Here is a 23,499-nt window from a genome sequence, read left to right on the forward strand (position 1 = left end):
TGATATAAAACATAATAAACAGTAAAAATCACAGACACATTAGGTATCGTCCCAAAATGCCTGATTTATCAAAATATAAAAACGGTTACGGCCGGCGGTGACCTCCGAGACGGGAGATGGCGCCCAAATGTCCGAAATGCGACTTTTACACCTTTTTACATCACATAAAAAAAGGAATAAAAAATGATCAAAATGTTACACAGACCTCAAAATGGTAGCAATGCAAACATCGGCTCATTGACACCTCACACAGCTCCGTGCGCCAAAGTATGAAAAAGTTATTAGCTTCAGAAGATGGCAAAAATTTTTTTTTCTTTTTTGTACACATTTGTTTAATTTTTGAAAATGTATTAAAACACAATAAAACCTATATAAATTTGGTATCACCGTGATCGCACCGAACCAAAGAATAAAGCTGAGGTGTTATTTGGAGCGCAAAGTCAAAATCGTAAAAACAGCCCACAAGAACGTGACTTTTTTTTTTCAATTTTTCCAATTTTGGAATTTTTTTTCAGCTTCGTAGTACAAGGCATGTTAAAATAAATAACATTACGGGAAAGTAAAATTTGTTATGCACAAAATAAGCCCTCACACAGGTCTGTAGACGTAAAAATAAAAAAGTTATGGATTTTTGAAGGTGGAGAGCAAGAAATGAGCGAAAAAAACCTGTGTCCTTAAGGGGTTAAGCAATTTGGAGCAGACCATATGATGATGCCATGTCTTTGGAAGCTTTAGGAAGGAGAAAGAATTCTGTGTCTCATTAGCATGCTTTGGTCTGAAATGTGCATATCAACCTAAGAACAATAGGAAAAGACTTTGTGAAAATGCTGGCTAAAGCTGATAAGGGTATGATCTACAGTAAAGCGAGTTCTGCCTCTCTGTTTAGAAGAAGCCTAAACTACAAAAGAACCTAGATTAAAGCCCTTAATGTCCTGTCAGGTGCCCTAATAAAACAAAAATTGAACTGTTTGGCCATAATGACCATTGTCAGGCTTGCAGGTGTGGATCCTCTGGACCACTGCAGACGATGACACAAGCCACTACCTGGGACCGGAGTCTAAGTGGTACCCGGTTTTCACCAGAGCTCGCCGCAAAGCGGGTTAGACAAGCTGCGGCGTGGTACCACCAGGTCGTTCCACAGGCGTGACTTGTCTGCAGTGGCGGCCAAGGTCAAGGTACAGGAACGGCAGACAATCTCGTGGTCAGGTACAGGCACAAGGTCAGGGCAGGCAGCAGAGATGTAACGTCAGAGTCCAATCCGGGGTCAGCAACAGGAGGTTCAAGCAGATGGGTACGAGAACACAGCACACAGGACAGCAGCACAGAGGAACACTAGTAGACAGGAACAGCAGCACGGAGGAACTCAGGAAAGCAGGAGACACATGAACGTAGGAGACACTGGAACGCAGGAGACACTGGAACCCAGGAAAATCGCAATAGAGCTTTCTCTCAGGCTGTGAGGCTCAAAGATCCGGCAGGGTATGATGGGAGAGGCAGGTTTAAATAGCCTCATGGGAAAATGGCCAGCGCCAATTAATGGTGCGCTGGCCCTTTAAATTTTCTGAAGCTGCCGCGCACACCCAAGGACACGGGGACACGCGCACGGAGCGGGGCCGGGACTCGGGAGCAGGGACGGGTATTTGACGCTGGCGCTGCGCCTGGGGCACGGGTGAGGGGAGGGAGCGAGGGGCACAGGTGAGCCACCCGTGACAACTATCTTTATTGGCAAAGCTGAAAAGGCAGGTTTCTACTTCAAATTCTGAGCAACCAGAACTGAACTGCAAGTGTGTATGGGACCTAAGTGAGTTCTATCTTAAAAGGGGAATTTCCACAAAGACAAGTTTTTTATATGTACTCAGGATAACAAAATAACTCATTCTCTAATTCCCTGTTATTAAAAAAATACTGTTGTTCACAGATATAAATCCAACCTGTTTCTATCTGTCCTGGTGTACACAATTTCAGCTGCCCCTAGACACTACCCTGTAACTTCAGACTTAGGATCAAGTGGCCGCCATCTTAGATTCCTGTGTGACAGGGTGGAGCTGAGATTTCTGTCTCTCTCTGCTCTGTGCCTGTAGCAGTACCAGCCCCCTGCAGTACAGCACATATGGTGAGTGCAGCTGCAAACTACAAACTACAAGGAGATAAGTATTCAGGGGAATGGGGAGGCACATATAGGTGAGAACAGAGGTGTAGCAGAACTCACAGTGTAAAAGTGTGTCAGCCTCTGTCTGTCATGTCTCTGTGTAATAGGCATCTCATGCATCCCATCTCTAATCTGTCTCAACTATCCTTCTATGTGTCAGTGTGTTAGTACAATGTCAGAAGCCAGATGCAGATACACCTTGGATCCTGATAATGTAACCATAGAGTCACCCCACAAAACTAGATGGATCATAATGTGTCTGCTTAGAAAGTCACCACCCACACCCTGGGATTTTGAACAGCCTAGGGAGTAATAGGAACTGAAACAGCAATAAAAATTGGTAACATTGTAAAGGAAGGGGTTAAATGATCTTTATTGTGTTAACATCACTAGGGTATTGAGATTTGAGAATGATCTTTTGTGGGAAAACCCCACGATTTACACCAGCATAGCACAAATTATTGCAGTATCTGATCTTTAATCTCTTAATTATTGGTGTGATCATATTTAATTGAATTTTATTTATATTTTTAACTCAGTGAGAAAAGGATTTGTGAAGATGCCATCAAGCCTAGAAGTCGATGTTATTGACATCACTGACTACTGTGGAAATATAACATTTATCCAGCCCTTGTCTTTGACAGAGATTTATGATCATCAACAGAAATTTCCTGTCATAGCAGAAATTTTGGATGCAACAGAAGTTCAGCATTTGGTAAAAAATGACACTTACTCTGCTCTACAAACAGGACAGAAAATTATTATTTACAAAAAAATGGTGTCAAAGAAAGTTCTGGCTACAGGTATTAAAAACAAGACATCCAAATTCTTTTATATCTATGATTCCTATCAAGGCAAATTTCGTCTAAAACCTAGAGAGTTTGACTCAGTTTTTGAGCTCTGGACCAAAACTTTAGAAGGAGCTCAACTTGATGTTGTGGTTACCCAGGATTTTGATAGTGGAGATGACAACTGCCCTTCTCTTTGTACTGGAGACCATTTACAGGTTTTACACCATACCAAAACCATCCTAACAACTTCACAGGGACCACAGGAAATTGAAGTCATAGTTTGTAGTAAAGGCACAGTAGAAGAAGATGATGAAGATGATGATGACAATAAACCAGAGGAAGTACTGCTTCCTATATATATGAAAGGCAGATTTGTTGAGGAAGTTAAAGATACTAAAAAATATAAACTTTTCAATGCAATACAGAAATTTAAGCTGCCTTGTGATGTTAAAGTTGTAGCAAAAGACACATGTTTATCAAACGATCCTTTGTCCGGATTTCTCACTATTAGACTAGAAGAGATTATGGAAGAGCCTGCACTGTGTGTTTCTTTATATGACAAAGCTTCAGAGTGCTTTGAGATGGCTATTAAATACTTTAACATTACAGTGGTTTTATTGGAAGATAAAGTCTCATCATCTTCTGTGGTAACTAATTCCACAAAAGTAGAAGAACTTACTGAGTGCTTTTATTACAACCTGCGAAAAGACCTACCCAGCCAACAACTTCCACCTCCCAGGCCACCCAAAAGAGCAGAAAAAGCAGATGAAAGAAAATTGAGCAAAAAACCTGTGGAGACCAAACAAATGATTCCTCTAAAACTAAAGGTACCTGAATGCCATTCTTATTGGTGATGCAGACTTTTTTTATATGATTTGTAAAATATGTTTAAAGTGTTTCATTACATAGGAGGATAGAACAGATATGGGAGGTACATAGGTACACGTAGTACATGACATACATCTGAGTAGACTTGTAGACACAACAGTAAATACGATGAAGAGAAATAATAAACAAAAGCGTAGAAAATATGAAACTTGCAATCCATTGATATTAAATTTGGTTATCCATCCTTTCAAAATAGCAGAGGGGCATTGGGGAGATGCCAGAAAAGCACAGATAGCATTGCTACGTCAACTATCAACACTCTGCTCTACAGCAAATCCTATACCGATTGTGTCTGTCTGGTTGGTGGCCAATGGCCAGGAAATCACATCAGTGGTCCCATATTTCACCATGTTTAGCATTTTCTACCTTTATAGACATCCCTAGACATAATAGTGTTCACCAAATCTTTTCACATAGAGCAGGTAGAGGATCTAGGATCCATCAAGTACTAGAGTTTCCGTAGACAGGAAATTAGTCTCCTAGAAGAACTATCCTAGAATAGTACGGCCTTCCACGCGTAAGATATCAAACAGGCAAACTTTTGGTGACAATGGATTCAGCTTGTTAGTGACTGCGGTTCAACTCAACCACCAGTAAAATCAACTTTGTATAACTTTGCAGTGTTTAAAGGGTATTCCAGGAAGAAGCTTAATTAATAATTCATTCAAATGGGTCATTAAAATATAAGCTAATATGTCATTAGTTGTTATTTAAAATTTTGTTCTCCTTAGCTGTGGACATAGACAAAATCTATTGACTGGTTAAAAGGGCATTAGCATTTTAATTCTTTATTGTAGTCTATGTGGAAGAGACAGAGACAGAAGATGGCCGCTGGTCACATGTCCCCATCACATGTCCTGCACCTGCCTGGAAAGGTCATGTGATCATCACTATGTTTGGCTGTAGTCAGTTGCCTGCAGTGCATTCAGAATGGCCAGTGTTATGGTGAGATCCATCTCAGTGAGATAATGGGGCACATTTACTAAGGGTCCGCACAACGCATTTCCGTCGGGCGTTTCCCGTCTATTTCCGATTTGCGCTGCATTTAACAGGGTTTTTGACGCACAGGATCGGATTTTGCCGCAATCGCGCCGACTTTCATGCGACACAAATAAGACAACCCTACAGATTCGGACTGGGTGCGGGATTTAAAATTCAAATTGTGTCGCAAGACATACACTCACATACACCGGGAAGAAGGTGAACCTCAGCGGGGAAGCGACACATGCAGGATATCGGGTACACAATCTTAGTGAATCACGCCGGACATCATCCTCGTCGGACAACACACCTCGGGTATCGCAACAGGACCGGGTAAGTAAATGTGCCCCAATGTGCGGTGATGGCAGTTACACACACATTGTTACTATGGTAATAGAAACTGAGTAAAATTGCAAAATAAGGGATTAAATTGATCTTTATTGTGTAAACATTACTAGGGGATTACAATTTGACTGTATTTCATAGGCAAACCCCTTTAAGGCCCAATTGCAGCAAACATAATTAGAGTTGTTTTCAAATTATATGACATCCCAGAATCAGTTTAGCTAGTTCAAGCCATCTGGCTTGTTATGTAGGTGACAAGGTTGTGGGTGTTTAGGGCCGTCAATGTAGCCTTGTCCATACGCAGTGATATAATCAAAGTATGAGAAATTTTTGGTGGAATATAATGTGTGTGTTTTTTTGTATCCAATTGCAGAGATTCCAAACTACCAATTCTGATGTTCTGACTGCTCACCACAAGTCTCCAAGCACTGTACAAAGGAACGTATATAGTACAACCCTGAAGACAAACACAAAATCTCATGAAGGTCAGTTAATGCTACATTAAAGTTGTATTCCCACAAAGACAAGATTCTTGAATATACTCAGGATAACAGGATTTTACAGATATAATTCCAACCTGTCTTTATCAGTCCTGATGTATACAATTTTGTTTGCCTGGGAACCGACCGTAAATCCCCTATGGTTGGGTAGGGGATATTCTTCTCATAATTTGCTTCTGTTGTTTACTCAATGCAGTGTTGTCTCTTCCCCCCCCCCCCCCCTCCATTACAAGACAAGCTCATACACAGACAATCACAGACACTTCCTGCCAGCAACCAGCAGCCTGCACAGACTTACTCTACAAACTACACGCAAGATAAGGTATAGCAGGGGAAGGCGTTATAGTAGACCTTACACTGTATACATACCTCCCAATTTTTCACATAGAGAAAGAAGGACAAAGTCCGAGCCCTTAAGCACGTCTCGAGCATCGCCCATTTTCTACTTATACATAAATTCACACTCAGGACCACATTTGTTAATAGTGGGGTAAACTGCACATAGTGGCCAGAGGCGTGACTTAGTGAGGGAAACCGTTCTACATGCACTTTAGCCCCTATCTTGCAGTGTGTGCCAGATTCATGAAGACAGGAGCTGGGTCTTTATTTATCTGGCACACCCTCTGGGCGCCCAAAATGCTTCAACTGAGTGCACCAGTTTTTTTTCTGGTGCATTCAGTTTAAGGGACTTGGACACATTTATGTCGGACTTTTTACATAAATGAGACAGCTGGTGTGAATATGCACTGGAAAACCACTGGCTGTATATTGGCTGTATACTGGGGGCTGGCTGTCTACTGTGGTTGACTGGCTGTATACTGGGGACTGGCTGTATACTGAGGGCTGACTGACTGTATACTGTGAGCTGGCAGCCTGTATACTGGGGGTTGGCTGGCTGTATACTGGGGGCTGGCTGGCTATATACAGGGGTCTGGCTGTATACTGGGGGCTGGCTGGCTATTTAGAGGGGTTGGCTGGCTATATACAGGGGTCTGGTTGGCTATTTAGAGGGGGCTGGCTGGCTATACACAGGTGTCTGGCTATATACAGGGGACTGGCTGGTGGTGTTATATGGCACAGTAGTAGTAATAGTAGTTATAATCTTGTACATAGGGAGCAGTATTATAGTAGTTCTATTCTTGGATATAGGGGGCGGTATAATAGTAGTTCTATTCTTGTACATAGGGGGAGGATTATAATAGTTACATTCTTGTACATAGGGGGCAGTATTATAGTAGTTACATTATTGTACAAAGGGGGAAGATTATAGTAGTTCTTTTCTTGTACATAGGATGCAGTATTATAATATATTAATTTTTAAGGCAGTATAATAGTAGTTACATTCTTGTTTATCTGAGAAAGTATTGTAGTAGTTTTTTTTATTTATACATAGAATATTTATATTATATAAGGCTGTATTAAGTTGTGTTCTGTTAAAAAAGAAGCTTTATTATTGTACAAGGGAGGCAGTATCAGTCCCTTTTTTCTGCACTGTACATGTTGATTAAGACCATCTATCAACAGTTGTGAGGAGTTATTCCACAGAATAGGAGCCATTTTAAGTGTTTTTTCCAGGGCCACTTTAAATTCCCAGTCAATTTAGAAAAATTAGTGATTTTCTGATTTCTAAATGTTATTCCCATCATACAGTTAGCCTTACCTTTCAAATTGGTTACTAACTAACATTATCCCCTTAGTGCTCCACGTCCGATATTTTGGAGGCGAGTACTTCCTGCTCTTCTAACACATCGTGGGAAGGGTCGGCATCGCTTGCTGACCACCCCCACCCCCAATAACATAGCAGGACCAATCTGATTGGTCCTGTGATGTTGATTGCCGCCATTGGTCAGTCAATAGAGACTGGAGATCTATGATGCTGAGGGGGCAGATCTTACTAGCCTCACGCTCTCCACCATCACCATTTTGTGTTTGGTGGTGTTGGAGAGAGTAGTGCTAGCGATCTGTCCCTTTACTCTTCCCTAAAACACACAATTCCCCCCCGGTTGTCCGTTTTCCCTTTCCCCCCACAACCGCACTTTTAAGTACGATCTGTTAGGAGGAGAAGTAGTTGTTGGAGGAGTAGTAGTCGTGTGGAGGAGTAGTAGTTCAGTGGAGGAGTAATTGTTTTGTGTAGTTTGGAGTGCAGAGACGGATTTTGGAGTGCAGAGGAGGTTGTGTACTATCCCCCCCATCATACGTTTTCCCTGCGTCAGGACAGGGAATCATGGCCCGGAAAATGTACATGGCCTTGGAAGCATATAGTTAAATTGCCTCCAATATGGAGTCTGCTAGTGGGGATGAGTGTCCATTTTATTTGTCCACCTCCCCACAGTGACTCCACTTTTTTTTTACGCACAACCCCATAGGTGGACCCCTGTCAGTGCAGCAGAGATGGAGAAATATTGGGGCATAGAACTTTTTAGGGGACTGGTTAAAATAACTCCACTATTAGGGACAATTGGAGCACAGACATACTGTACCACACACCTGATGTTCCACATGGCGATGCGTAGGATGCGCTTTGAATCCATCCATAAGTTTATGCATTTTGCTGACAATGCATAGTACCCACCCAGAGATGACCCCCAATATGATAGATTGTATAAGGCCCGGCCCATATTAGACAATATAAGTGACAAATTTATGGAAGTGTATACTCCCGAGAGGCACATATCAATAGATGAGTCCCTGATACATTTCAAAGGTAGACTTCAGGACTACAGTACCTGCCCAATAAGAGGGCAAGGTGTGCCGTGCATCAGTGTACACATATAAGTTCAGAGTGTATGAAGGGAAGGACTCTAGAATAGTGCCCCCTCCCCCTTTCCTGGGAATTTCTGGAAAGATAATCTGGGATTTGGTGCACCCATTATTGGACCAAGGCTACCACCTCTAACAGAACAATTTTTTTTACTAGAACTACCCTGTTCAAGAGCCTTGCTTACAGAAAAATTCCCAGTGCGGCACGCGAGCACTATCTAGCGACTCTGTATTGTGTGTTAATTACAAGGACAAGAGAGAGACATCCCTGTATTAACAACAATACATGGGCACACCAGCACCCCTGTACGAGGTACCAGTACAGAAACCCCCAAGCCTGACTGCATTTTGGATTAAAATAGGTCCCTGGGAGGGGTTGACTTGTTAGAGCAGGTGCTTTAGCCATATAACACCATGGGGAAGTCAATAGTGTGGTACAAGAAGCTGGCCATGCACATCATGCAGATAGCACTGTATAATGCTTACCTGCTACATCGATGTGCAGGCCAGAGGGGAACTTTCCTGGATTTTCAAGAGGTGGTAGTCAAGCATTTGATTTTTAGAGACCAGGAAGGGGGGAGTTCTAGTACGTCTGGAAGCGAGGCCACAGCATGTTCCCCAGGAGAAGTTCCCCAAACTGCCAGCAAGGATAGGACACAAAATAGTTGCCAGGTGTGCTCCAAAAGGGGCATAAAGAAACAAACCATATACCAGTGTGATAGTTGCCCCTAGAAACCAGGGTTATGTATGAAGGGGTGCTTTAGAATTTGTAACACCACCTTGGATGACCCGGCGCCAGCACCCGGCCAACCCGGGCAAGTGCCGGGGCCCCGGGGTACTGGAGGGGCCCACTCGGGCCCCCGGATCAATTGTACCAGTGTCGCTATAAGACACTGGTACAATTGATCACCATCTGGATCGATCACTTTTCTGCCTCTATGCTGCGCTGGTCTATGCTGCGCTGAAGCCGGCGCACATGATGACGTCATTGGATCACGTTTGCAGGGGGGGATCAGTGTGTCCCCAGGGGGGTAAGGAGAGTAGTCAGTGTGTCCGCAGGGGGAGGGGGCGCAGTGTGGCCACTGTAGGGCGGCCCACAGAATGGCCCACTAAGGCTCTGTCGCCCAGGGACCCACTAAAACCTGGAGCCGGCCCTGCCCTGAACGATTTACCCTGATGCACTCTCGCACAGCTTATACATCATGCCGCATGCCTTACCTTACCTGCTGCCGTGTACCCAGATAATTAAAGCACAAAGATCTCACACATGCATAAGAAATAGTCCACCCACAATTAGAACTTGAAAGAACGGCGCTAAAGGTCACCCGCATAAAATGTAAAAATAGGAAAGGATCCCCTTTTGATATCAACGTTCCTTGGAAGTGAATCAAATATAGCACAATACCTTACAATAAAACAATAAAAAATGGCTCAGGTGTGCTCGTCTGTGGCTTCCTACCCAAAGAAAAGACCTACGGAAAAAGGATACACTGGTTGGATGCTATCCACACTTGCAGCTTGAGCGTGTTCACCTCAAAATGCTTCCAATGGACCCAATTTAATTGCAAGTAGTATATTTATCGGCTTCTCTGTGCTGTAGGAAAAAAGAACTGCAATAGTGCAAATACCCACAGACTACAGGTACGAAAGATAAGACTTAGTTTATTATATTCACAAAAGGAGCAGTATAAAAAGCCTTATAAAAGTAATTTAAAAGGAGTTGCAAATCATCTGGAGCTCTGCCAAGTGCGCAGTCTGTAGATTATTGCCACATATGGCGTAAGATGTATGAGAACTCGCATCATGATTTTTGGGGTGTTTGTCTCCCGTGGCATAAGATGACATAATTGATATTTTGTATTATGCATTATGTATTATCCATTATACATAATTCTTGGTGTCCACCTGTGGGGTTAAAATGCTCACTACACCCCTAGATTTATTCATGGAGGGGTGTAGTTTCTAAAATACTGTCAGTTTTCAGGGGTTTCTACTGTACAGACCCTACAAATGTTTCATGATGCCAAAAAAATAAAATTTAAAATGTTTGTGCTCCAAATGCCAATCTCTTCGGAGCCCTGCCGTGTCTACAGCCTGTAGACTATGGACACACATGCCATACCCATAACAACCCGCAGAATGATTTTTGGGGTGTTTATCCACAGCGACATGAGTTGGGATGAATACCTTTCTCACTTCAATGGCACATACAGTAAAAGAAAACAATACCATTTTTACGCTGCCCCATTCGCTTTGTATTACATTTGGGACAGCATCTCGGGTTAAAATGCTCATACAACCCTAGAACAATTCTTTGAGGAGTGCCCGTTCCTAAAACGCGGGCACTTCTTGGGGTTTCTATTGTACTGGTACCTCAGTGGCACCCCAATACCAGTGTAGTGAAAAGGGAGTTACAAAAGTTAAATTTTGCCTCCTCAGCCCTGCCGTGTCTTCAGCCTGTAGACTATTTCCACAAATGGGGTATTGCCGTACCCATAATAACCCACAGAATGATTTTTGGGGTGTTTGTCTCCAGTGCCATGAGTTGGGCTGAATATATTTGTCACTACAATGGCACATTGAGAAAACAATGCAGTTTTTACGCTACCCAATTCACTAAATATTACAATTGGTGCAGCATCCCAGGGGTTAAAATGTTCATACAACCCTAGATAAGTTCTTTGAGGGGTGCCCTTTCCTAAGAGGTAGTCACTTCTTAAGGGTTTCTATTGTAATGGTACCTCAGGGGCACCCCAATACCAGTCTAGAGAAAAAGGGTGCTCAAAAAGCTATAATTTGCTTGTTCCCTACTGAGTCCTTCTGTGTGCCCATCCTGCAGATTATTGGCACATATTGGGTATTGCCATAACCAGGATAACCTGCATACTGATTTTTCAGGTGTTTATCCTAAGAGGCATGACTTTGGAAAAATACTTTGGCACTAATATGGCATATTTGAGTAAAATAATGTAATTATTAATCTGCACTATTCACTTTGTATTACATTTGAGCCATGATTTTAGGGGTTAAAATACTTACATCCCTAGATTAATTCTTTGAGGGGTGCCCTTTTCTAAAATGGGGTCAATTCTTTGGGGTTTCTATCGTACTGGTACCACAGAGGCTGGTCCAAGTGAAAAAAAATTTTTACATTCCTGCTCCTCTTTTGTGTCTCTAGGCTGCACTTGTCAGCGGCCCAGCCTAGAGACAGAATCCAAAACTCATCTTTCCTTGCTCCACCTACGCTGAGCTCCCGCCCTATGCGTCGGCTCTGAATCTGACACACGTGATGTGATGACAGAGGGTGCATGCTGAAGAAAGAAGGCAGCTGCTTCAGTGGAGCTAGGAAAGGTGAGCAAATGTTTTTTTTCCGGGGGAAAGGGGTGAATTTGGGTGAATGAGGACACTAAGGCCACCATGGGGGGGGCACTGTGGCTACCGGGGAGAGGGGGATTAGGACAGTGTGGCTACTGTCGGGGGAGGAGTGTGTCTTATGGGTGGCGGTGAGGACATTGTGACAGTGTGGCTACCTTGACAGTGTGGCTAATGGGGGGGGGGAAAGTAACAGTGTGGCTACTGGGGGAGAGGCTGCATGGATCGGAACTGAGTTTACAGAAAAGGGGCCCAGTAAGGCTCGGTCGCCCATGGCCCACTTATACCTGGAGCCGGCCCTGCAAAGGGGAACCCCAACACTAGTCTACTGAAAACGGAGCTACAAAAGCAAAATTTTGCTCTTACCCTGCCTTGCAGTGTGCCCACTCTGCCTATTATTGGCATATATGAGGTATTGCTGTACTCAGGGCAACCCGCAGAATGATTTTTAGGGGGGGCAGTTTAAAGGGACATGAGTTGGGCACAATATATTTGCCACTAAAATGGCATTTTTGAGAGAAAACCCCAATTTTTACTCTGCACCATTTATTTTGCATTAGATTTTGGCCAGCATGGTGGGGGTTGAAAATGCTCACCACAATCCCAGATAAATTCTTTGAGGGGTGTACTTTCCAAAATGGTGTCACTTCTCAGGGGGTTCTATTGCATTGGTACCTCACTGGCTCTTTGAACATGACATGACACTCTAAATCCAAACTTGTGAAACGGAGGTCCAAAAGCACTTCTCAGCCCTGCTGTGTGCCCAGTTTGTCTATTATTTTTTTATTTTGACAATAAAATGTATATTTAGTACTAAAATTTACAAGTTTATGCAGGATAAACAGAGAAAACACATCTCAAATTTAGTTGTGCAGTTTTTGTCAAATATGGCAATCCCCCACATGTGGATGTAAGCCACTTACTGGGCTCATAATAGAGCAGAGAAGAGAAAGAGCTTCATTTTGCATTTGGAGAGCAGATTTTGAGTAAATTTTTTTAGGTGACATTACACATTTGAAAAGTTCCTGTGGTACCAGAACTGTGGAAAACTGTCACAGATTACCCTATTTTAGAACAACATCACTCAAATAATTTACCAAGTGGTATATTGAGCACCAAAATGAACACCACAGTTATTTTATAGAAAGTATTAATATCGGCACATATAAGTTATATTTTTTTTTTTAAATCATTGCTTTGGCCCCCAAATATTTTAGTTTTAGAAGGGGTTAAAGAAGAAATTGTTTCCCATAGTACAGTGGTGGCGAACCTATGGCACGCATGCCAGAGAGGGCACACAGAGCCCTCTCTGCAGGCACGCATACCATCTCCCCAGTCTTATCAGAAGACAAGTGGAAACAGAACGAGGAGTGAGAGAGTCCACAGAACGAAGCCTACAGCATCAGAGAAGAGGATAAGAGGTCAGGAGCTGCTGTGTGTGGTTTTCACATCAGCAGTTCAGTGTTAGGCCCCTTCCACACTGGCGTTTTTCACGCGCGAGTTCTGCGCGTGCATTTGACGTGCAGAACTTGCATTGCACTCTGTCCCATTGTATTCAATGGGTCTTTCTTCATTAGCGTTGGTTTTCACGCGCGTGCTTGCGTTCGTTTTCACGCGCGTCAAAATCGCAGCATGCTCTACTTTTGCGCGTCACGCGCGTTTTTCCCGCCCCATTCAAGTCTATGGAGATGCATCAAGAACGCATTGCACTCGCAATCATTGCAAGTGCAATGCGAGTGCAATGCGTTTTAAACGTAAGGGTTGCTAGGTGACCAGAATAACAGTATTTCCCCTGCTCGAGAACGATCATTTAATTAAAAAAACACAATGAAGAACAGTGAAGAATAGAATAAAAACAGTGAACACAGTGAACACAGTGAACACAGGATCATTTAAGAGAAAAACACAGTGCAGAACACAGTGCAGAATAGATTACAGATGTTCGGCACATCTGCTTACTTGTCGGGAGATACGCGCGGAACGGTGCGCCCAGAATAGCATGTGAAGAACAATATATATGTGTGAAGAACACATTGCAGATGTATTTAAACATCTGCAATGTGTTCTTCACACACATATATATTGTTCTTCACATGCTACTTTGGGCGCACCGTTCCGCGCGTATCTCCCGACAAGTAAGCAGATGTGCCGAACATCTGTAATCTATTCTGCACTGTGTTCTGCACTGTGTTTTTCTCTTAAATGATCCTGTGTTCACTGTGTTCACTGTTTTTATTCTATTCTTCACTGTTCTTCACATCTGCTAACTTGTCGGGAGATAATATACACGGGGAACAGTGAAGAATAGATCGCAGATGTTTGCAACTTATCAGAAGACATTATTTTTCAATTAAATAACACATTTTAATCCCAAACCATGGTCCCTTTGAAAAATGCTCGAGTCTCCCATTGACTCGCGCGTGAAAAACGCGCCGAAAACGCAAAAAAAACGCTAACAACACGCGCGTGAAAAACGCAAAAAACGCTAATTACTCCAAGGAAAAATGGAACAAAAACGCAGCCAAAAACGTCAGTTTTTCACGCATTGCACCCTGACGTGAAATGCAACGCTAGTGTGGAAGGGGCCTTAGAGCTGTGAATGCCTAAAGAGGTTCTGTCAGGTGGCTTTGGGACACTATAACTGTCCCAAATCTCCCTGTATGACAGCAGTCTGTTGCCTGCTGCAGACAGAGGCAAGTATATATGTGGCCACAGACAGCTGTCATACGCGTGATCCCAAATCCACCTTTGCCCACACCTTCAACCCCACAACAACCACCACTTTGCACTACAGATCCCCTGCCAAATTACATTCCCCAAACCTTCACCATGCCCCTTCTTTGTATTTACCACATATGAGTTAGGCGTTTAACCCCATAACAGAAAAGAGCGCCAAAAGATCGAAATGACACTTTTCAGCCATTTTGCAACATGTAATAAAAAGTGATCAAAAGTCTGTACGGTCCTCAAAATGGTAGCATTGAACACATCAGGTCTTCTCGGAAAAAATTACACGACGCACAGCTCCGTACACTGAAGTATGAAAAAGTTAGCTCCAAAAAAAAATTAGCGCCAGAAATGGCAAAATTTTAATTTTTTGTACATACATTCCAGGGATGAAATCTCTAAAGGTGGCATTGCAAATGTACTACGAGTATCTTCCTAGGCAAGATGTGCTCATTTATGGAAAGTGCTAACGCTGAACATGAAAGACTGGGCCCAGCGATTCTAATAGAAACTCACAAGACATTCAGAGTTTGTAGAGTTATAAGGATGTTAGAGAAGTTGTGGGCATGATGGTCTTTTTATTTAAAAAATGTTGCTTTTTGTTCATAAAAACTAGGATTGGTAAATGTACCATAGATTGTTGTACATGGAACTAGAGTCACAAGACTTTCTTGATGGAATTCAGATGGTTATACTGACGTATGTACTTGCATAATCTGTATATTGTGTGGGGGGTATAGGGAGGCATTCACCTTGCTTATCTAGACAGTATAGTCACAGGTGCTGCCTAATTAATAGTGGGGTGTGGCTATCTAATTAGCAGCCTTTATATACTTCTGTGGTCAGTTTGTTTGGTGGTTTGCAGCCAGATCTTGTGCAGTGAGCTCTGCAGATTTTTGTGGCAGATAACCTTTAAAAGAAGCATCACAAAAGTGAGTGTGTGAGCTTGGCGGCGAGTGTGCATTGATCCCAAGTGTGTGCAGTGTCTTAAGTGTGACTTAGGTTTAAGGAACTTAAGTTTGAGGGGCTTTAGCAGGTAACTGCTGTGTTTTGTGTTACTTTGACTGTAAATTCTTCTTTCCGTGCATATTTCTATTGTAATCCCCATTAGAACAATGGACTCCATAAGTGGCATTGCTACACGGTGTACATCCTGTGCCATGTATGCTTTCCTTGAACAGCCGTTCGAGGGGGAATACTGCTGTGTGGGGTGTGTGAAAATTGCTCATCTGGAAGCCCAGATTCTGGATCTAAATGAGCAAGTTTCAAGGCTGCGGGCAATTGATAATATGGAACGAAGTTTGCTGCTCCTGGAGCACAAACTCTCTGGGGAAGATGGGTGTGGGGAGGGAAGTATGGAGGTGCACAGTGAGGGGGCAGCTAGTTTGGTAACATGTAGAAGGCGGGGTAGAGGGAAGAGTTGTAGGGAGTCTAGTCCTGATCTGGAGCACCACAATAAGTTTGCCAGGCTGGCGGATGAGGGGGATATCAGCTCTGGGGTAGCAATGCTGCAGAAAGACGTGGCCGCTAGCAACCAGGGGACTGTCTGCTCCGGTAAGAAGGGTAATGGGAGCACAGGCAAGGTCAGACAGGTGCTGGTAGTGGGAGATTCGATTATTTGGGGAACACACAGGGCAATCTGTCACAAAGACCGTGCATACCGAACAGTGTGTTGTTTGCCGGGTGCTCGGGTTCGGCATGTTGCGGATCGGGTTGACGGATTACTGGGAGGGGCTGGTGAGGAACCAGCGGTCATGGTCCCCATTGGCACTAATGACAAAGTAACAGGTAGGTGGAAGGTCCTTAAAAATGATTTCAGAGATTTAGGAAATAAGCTCAGGGCAAGGACCTCAAAGGTAATTTTCTCCGAAATACTGCCTGTACCACGTGCCACACCAGAAAGGCAGCGGGAGATCAAGGAGGTAAATAAGTGGCTCAAAAGTTGGTGTAGGAAGGAGGGTTTTGGGTTCATGGAGAACTGGGATGACTTTTCTGTCGGCTACAGGCTCTACAGTAGGGATGGGCTGCACCTCAATGGGGAGGGGGCCGCTGTTTTAGGGGAAAAAATGGCTAGAAGGTTGGAGGAGTGTTTAAACTAGACACCTGGGGGGAGGGCAACTACACTTGTGCAGGGCAAATAGACAGTGTACATAGAGAGCTGGGAAGAGTCATAGTCCATGGGGGAGGAAGAAGGGCTGGAATGAGATTGGGGAATAAGGACAAAAGGAATACGGACAGGGAAAACCATATAAAGTGTATGTACACAAATGCTAGAAGCCTCACAAACAAAATGGAGGAACTGGAACTCTTGATGTTGGAGCGGAAATATGATATAGTGGGTATCAGCGAGACATGGCTGGACAGTAGCTATGACTGGGCTGTTACTATAGATCAGTGGTGGCGAACCTATGGCACTGGTGCCAGAGGCGGCACTCCGAGCTCTTTCTGTGGGCACCTGGGCCATCGCTCCAGCACACCAGACAGGACTCAAAGAATCTTCTACAGTTCCAAGCAACTTAAAAGATGCGGCTTTCAGTCATATTTTGATACTTGCTTCATTACTAGGGACTATAGGAAGAGGGAGAATGAGTAGACAGGGCCGAATTATCTTTGGAGGACCTCCTGCTGGCCCCACGATTCTCTGTGTACAGAGGGTACTTGGAAAGCAGCTACAATGATGCAAATGTTCCATCTTTCTACTGTGTTGCTGTCCTTAGGAGGCCAATATGATTGAAAGTTGTTGAACAGGGAGCAATAAGTTACTGCTTTAATTTTTGGTTGGCACCTCGCGATAAATGAGAGGGGTTTGGGGTTGCAGTTTGGGCACTCGGCCGCTAAAAGGTTCGCCATCACTGCTATAGATGGTTATAGTCTTTTTAGAAAGGATCGTATAAATAAAAAAGGGGGAGGGGTTTGTTTATATGTGAATTCTCGCCTCAAGCCCGTCCTGCGAGATGACATCAGTAACGCAAATGTGGAGTCCCTATGGGTTGAGATAAGAGGGAAAAAGAATAATAAAATATTACTAGGGGTTTGTTATAAGGCTCCAAATATAATGGAGGCAGCAGAGGAAATGCTGATAAGTGAAATGGATGCGGCTTCAAAGCAAGGTGAAGTACTTATCATGGGGGACTTCAATTACCCAGATATTGACTGGGGGGCAGAAACCTGCAGGTCCTTCAAAGGAAGCAGGTTCTTGTCAACAACAAAAGACAATTACCTGTCGCAACTAGTCCTGGAGCCAACAAGAGGGGGGGCACTGCTGGACCTTATCCTTACCAACAGACCTGATAGGGTATCAAAACTACAGGTTGGGGGGAACCTGGGGAATAGTGATCATAATATTATTGATTTTGTATTATGCTTTACTAAGAGGGTTAGTGAAGGGGCAACCAACACTCTAAACTTCAGGAGGGCAAATTTTCAGCAACTAAGGGAAGACCTTAAAGGCATAGACTGGGATAATGTTCTCAAAGACAAAAGTACCCCCCAAAAATGGGACTTTTTCTTATATATTCTGAAAAAGTCCTGTGAGAAACGCATACCTTATGGGAAAAAGCATAAAAGGAACAAGAAAAACCCTATGTGGCTAACTAGTCTTGTAAGGAAAGCAATAAGCGAGAAAGATAAAGCGTTTAAGGTGCTAAAACGTGAAGGTAGCGATGAGGCATTACAGGATTATAGAGAGAAAAATAAATCCTGTAAAAAGCAGATAAAGGCCGCAAAATTAGAGACTGAGAGAAATATTGCCAGGGAGAGCAAAAATAATCCCAAATTATTTTTCAAGTATATAAATGATAAGAAACTAAAAACAGAGAGTGTGGGTCCCCTTAGAAATAACATGGGGGTCATGGTGGAAGGAGATGAGGAAAGGGCCAATCTACTGAATGTCGCCTTCTCAACTGTCTTTACCCAGGAAAATCCCCTGGTGGAAGACACAATGAGGAATAATGTTAATTCTTTTTATAATGTCAACAGTTTAACCCAGGAAGAGGTACGGCGCCGCCTCGCAACCACTAAGATAGATAAATCATCTGGGCCAGATGGCATACACCCCCGGGTTCTGCATGAATTATGTACGGTGATAGACAAACCGTTATTTTTAATATTTGAAGATTCACTGAGGACTGGTTATGTTCCACAGGAATGGCGCATAGCAAATGTGGTACCAATATACAAAAAAGGATCAAATAGCGATCCTGGAAACTACAGACCCATGAGTCTAACTGCTGTGGTGGGGAAACTATTTGAGGGGTTTATTAGAGATGCTATCCTGGAGTATCTCACTGTGCACAACCTTATAACCCAGCGTCAGCATGGGTTTATGAGAGATCGGTCCTGTCAGACTAATCTGATTGGTTTCTACAAGGAGGTAAGTTCAAGACTGGATCTGGGGGACGCTGTGGATGTTGTATATCTGGACTTTTCAAAGGCATTTGACACCGTGCCACATAAAAGGTTGGTATATAAAATGAGACTGCTGGGAATAGGAGAAAATCTGTGTATTTGGGTAAGTAATTGGCTTAGTGATAGAAAACAGAGGGTCGTCATTAATGGCACATTCTCAGATTGGGTTGATGTTACCAGTGGAGTGCCACAGGGGTCAGTATTGGGGCCACTTCTTTTTAATATTTTTATTAATGACCTTGTAGTGGGTTTACACAGTCAAGTTTCAATATTTGCAGATGATACTAAGCTGTGTAAAGTAATAAATACTGAGGTCGATAGTTTAGCATTACAGAGGGATTTGTGGAAGCTTGAGGGATGGGCAGAGAAATGGTTGATGAGGTTTAATGTAGATAAATGTAAAGTTATGCACTTGGGCCATGGAAACAAAAAGTATAATTATGTTCTAAACGGTCAATTACTTAGTAAAACTGAAGCTGAAAAGGACTTGGGGGTATTGGTGGATGGTAAACTTAATTTTAGTGACCAGAGCCAGGCGGCTGCTGCTAAAGCAAATAAAATAATGGGATGTATCAAGAGAGGAATAGATTCTCATGATAAAGACATAGTTTTGCCCTTATACAAATCCCTGGTCAGACCACACATGGAATATTGTGTACAGTTTTGGGCACCAGTGTATAAAAAGGATATAGTAGAGCTGGAACGGGTGCAGAGGAGAGCAACCAGGATTATTAGGGGAATGGGGGAACTAGAATACACTGATAGATTAAAAAATTTGGGATTATTCAGTTTAGAAAAAAGACGACTGAGGGGAGACCTCATTACAATGTACAAATACCTGAACGGACAGTACATAGTTTCATAGTTTCATAGTTTTTACGGTTGAAAAAAGACACTTGTCCATCAAGTTCAACCAAGGAAGGGTAGGGATTGGATGAGGAAGGGATTTAGGGAAAACAATTCTATATAGCATAACAATCAATGTTATTTAGCTGTAAAAAGGCATCTAGACCCTTCTTGAAGCTATCCGCTGTCCCTGCTGTGACCAGCGCCTGAGGCAGGCTATTCCACAGATTGACCGTTCTCATAGTAAAAAAGCCCTGTCGCCTCCGGTGATTAAACCTTGGTTTCTCCAAACGGAGGCAGTGCCCCCTCGTCTTTTGATTTGATTTAATCTGGAACAACTTACCACCGTATTTTTTGTATGGACCATTCATATATTTATATAAATTAATCATGTCCCCTCGTAGTCGTCTCTTTTCCAGACTAAATAAATTTAGTTGTTTTAATCTTTCCTCATAACTAAGACCCTCCATACCCCTTATCAGTTTTGTGGCTCTACGTTGAACCCTCTCCAGCTCCAGGGCATCCTTTTTATGGACCGGTGCCCAGAACTGCACAGCATATTCCAGGTGTGGCCAAACCAGTGCCTTGTATAGTGGTAATATTACATCCCTATCACGAGAGTCCATTCCACTTTTGATACATGACATGATCCTACTAGCTTTAGAGGCAGCTGATTGACATTGCATGCTGTTATTCAATTTATGATCTACTAGTACCCCCAGGTCCTTCTCAACAAGGGACTCTCCCAGATTTACTCCCCCAAGGACATATTTTGCCTTTGTATTATTGGCCCCCAGGTGCATAACATTACATTTATCCACATTAAACCTCATTTGCCAAGTGGATGACCAAACATTCAGTTTGTCCAAGTCACCCTGCAGCCTATGAACATCCTCCATAGACTGTATTACACTACACACTTTGGTGTCATCTGCAAAAATAGACACAGTGCTATTAATTCCTACCTCTATATCATTAATAAATATATTAAATAGTAGTGGGCCAAGCACAGAACCCTGACGGCCAAGTACAAGGATCTCACCAAAGATCTTTTTATACCTCGGCCTGTGACCAGGACAAGGGGGCATCCTCTACGCCTAGAGGAGAGGCGATTTTACCATCAACATAGACAAAGGTTCTTTACTGTAAGAGCAGTGAGACTGTGGAACTCTCTGCCGCAGGAGGTTGTTATGGCGGACTCTATGTACATGTTCAAGAGAGGCCTGGATGCCTTTCTGGAGATAAAAAATATCACGGGTTATGGGGATAAAACATTTATTTAATTCTTAAAGGTTGGACTTGATGGACTTGCGTCTCCTTCCAGCCTTATATACTATGATACTATGATACTATGACATGACTACAGTATATTAAGAGATTTTTTTGTTCAACAATAAATGTGAATTCTTGTTCTCAGAAAAAAATAAGTGCCCTCTAGTGACAAGGAATAAGCATAGTATGCTGTACAATACTTTCTATGAAAGGTAACCTGTCCCACCAAAGCCCACAAGCAGTACCTTGTTATATATATTATGCATGTCCCCCGGAATTCTTGTTCTCAGAAAGACATCCCATGAAAATAAGACCTGGTGCATCTTTAGAAGCAAAAATTAATAGAAGACATATTTTCTGAGAAACACGAGAGAACGGTTTATATGTCTCATAAGACAATTCTTCTGGTAATCTAAGGGATAGGATAGTAGTCCAGGTTGGAATAGTAATGCCTTTGATGCTAAATTCGCACTCTGGGTACAACAACTTCATCATTAGTTTACGAATTAGAAGTTCTCAGAAACCGAGATAATAAAAGTATTTTTGAGGTGGTAGGTGTTTTGTGAAGAGGGTTATGTGATAACTCTCCCTATTTAAGTTTATATTTTGCAGTGGTCCTTTGTTGTATTACTGGCATTATTGCTGCCTTTTGTCTGTTGGTGGTTTACATTTTGGTAACCAATACATCTTAATTATGTGATCTTCTTTACTTTTTGCACAGGTACTTACTCAGATCATGACTACGAGCAATTAGATGAACAAATTCAGCGCTTAAACATATCACCTGAAGTGAATTAACCAACATTACTTTTCAATGGATTTGAGTTCACTGGGTCCACCAGAAGAAAATGTTTGGATTGCCTAACATCTATATATGCAAAAAATTGGTTCAAAATCTAAATTTCAAGGACATATTATAGATGAAGTCAAATGAATTATCTGTAAATAAATTTTTAACCAAAATGTTCTAGTTTCAAATAATTGGTACCAAATTGAGCTCCAAGTTACCTATGGGGATTATTATTGAGAAGACTTTGGTACACTGATTAACAAATCCATCTCTAGTGGCACTTACTTTTTTCTTTTATAAAATCCTGCATGATGGAAGTGTTTTAGATGTAAAACAATGCATCTTTAATGGGATAAACCACATACTATCTTGTTTATCTAGGTCAACATTTCTCAACATTTTCTAGATAAGTGTCTCTAGTAACAAGGGCAGAGGAATAATCATATTATGCAGTACAATACTTTTTATAAAAGGGAACCGGTTATCCCCTTATCCCGCCTAAGCCCACAAACAATACCTTGTAATGTGTGATGCATGTCCCCTGGAGGTCCTTGTTACATTTTTACATGCCATCTAAAAAATGATAGGATTAGGCATTTGTGGCTGGCTAACGCTGGAACATAATGATTTGTGTCATTATGTGTGGCTGGCAGGCATACACTATTATGGGGCATAGGGGCAAGTAGGGGCATGTGCCAGCATGGGTATTTGGAAGCGGGTTGGCAATTTGGGAACGCAAAATGTAATGTATGACCTACACATGGCTGGCATAGAACCAGTCACCTCGGTGTAGTTGTTCTAGGTTCACTTATCTGCTCCCTCTGAATACAGTGGTTAAAGGCTGCAGTACAGTACCAGACTCAAGCAGAGAGTGACATGTACTTATGATCATGCAATCTTAAGTCTGCAACCATTGTGGAAGTCGGGCTTGTATTGGCAAGTTTATATATATTTTTTATGTTAAGCTGTGCCCATTCAGCTTACTTAGTTGAGGACCACAGATAATTACTTTCCATGCATTTTAGAAAATATAAGCATTCACACTGTGCAATTTTTGACCTCATGTTCCAAACTGAGTGAAGTTGGCCCCCCCACCTTGTTCAAATCAAACAAAATTGAAATTGGTGTCATACGTTTGTGCTACGTTTGTGCTGGTTTGTACAGCAGAAATTTTTGTTTGTGCCACTATCGTTTTTAAGATATTAATGAAAGTTTCCAGAGGTCATCAGAGGTCAACCAGCCCCCCCCCCCCCACACACACACACACATTGCCCAAAACAAAACAAACTGGTGCTGAACAATTCTGCTACTTTTGTGCTGGTTTGTGCCACTCAAATTTTTGTTTGTGCTGCTTTTGTTTTGAATAAATGAACAAAAAATTAAAGATCAAAAGTTCAACCAGCCCCCCCACATTAACCGAATCAAACAAAACTGGTGTCAAACGTTAGTGCTATGTTTGTGCAGAAAAAATGTTCGTTTGTGCTGCTATAATTTTTATTTCAGGTGTTTACATAGGTTAAAGGTGTTTAGGATGAACTGGTAAAAAACAAACCTAGTGAAACTTCCCTGGTTTGATCCCCAGGGGGAGCTAGCAAACACATTGTACTTTGGAAGAAATGTAATCTGATGACCTCAGGAAAAAAGTATGAATGTATTAAAAATGATAGCGGC

The 23,499-nt window shown here is 42.5% G+C and overlaps 1 protein-coding gene across 1 annotated transcript in view; it reads left to right on the forward strand.

Moving 5' to 3' along the window:
- The window catches only part of THEMIS2 (thymocyte selection associated family member 2), a 49,631-nt gene extending 26,559 nt beyond the window's left edge, over positions 1-23,072 (forward strand). The window contains exons 4-6 of the mRNA XM_072136919.1: positions 2,689-3,767; positions 5,528-5,639; positions 21,760-23,072. Coding sequence (XP_071993020.1) covers positions 2,689-3,767; positions 5,528-5,639; positions 21,760-21,836 — 1,268 coding nt within the window. The 3' untranslated portion in view covers positions 21,837-23,072. The remainder of the gene's footprint in view (positions 1-2,688; positions 3,768-5,527; positions 5,640-21,759) is intronic.
- Positions 23,073-23,499: the final 427 nt, after the last annotated feature.

This window comes from Engystomops pustulosus, chromosome 2 (assembly GCF_040894005.1).
Source record: "Engystomops pustulosus chromosome 2, aEngPut4.maternal, whole genome shotgun sequence".
NCBI classification, from domain to species: domain Eukaryota; kingdom Metazoa; phylum Chordata; class Amphibia; order Anura; family Leptodactylidae; genus Engystomops; species Engystomops pustulosus.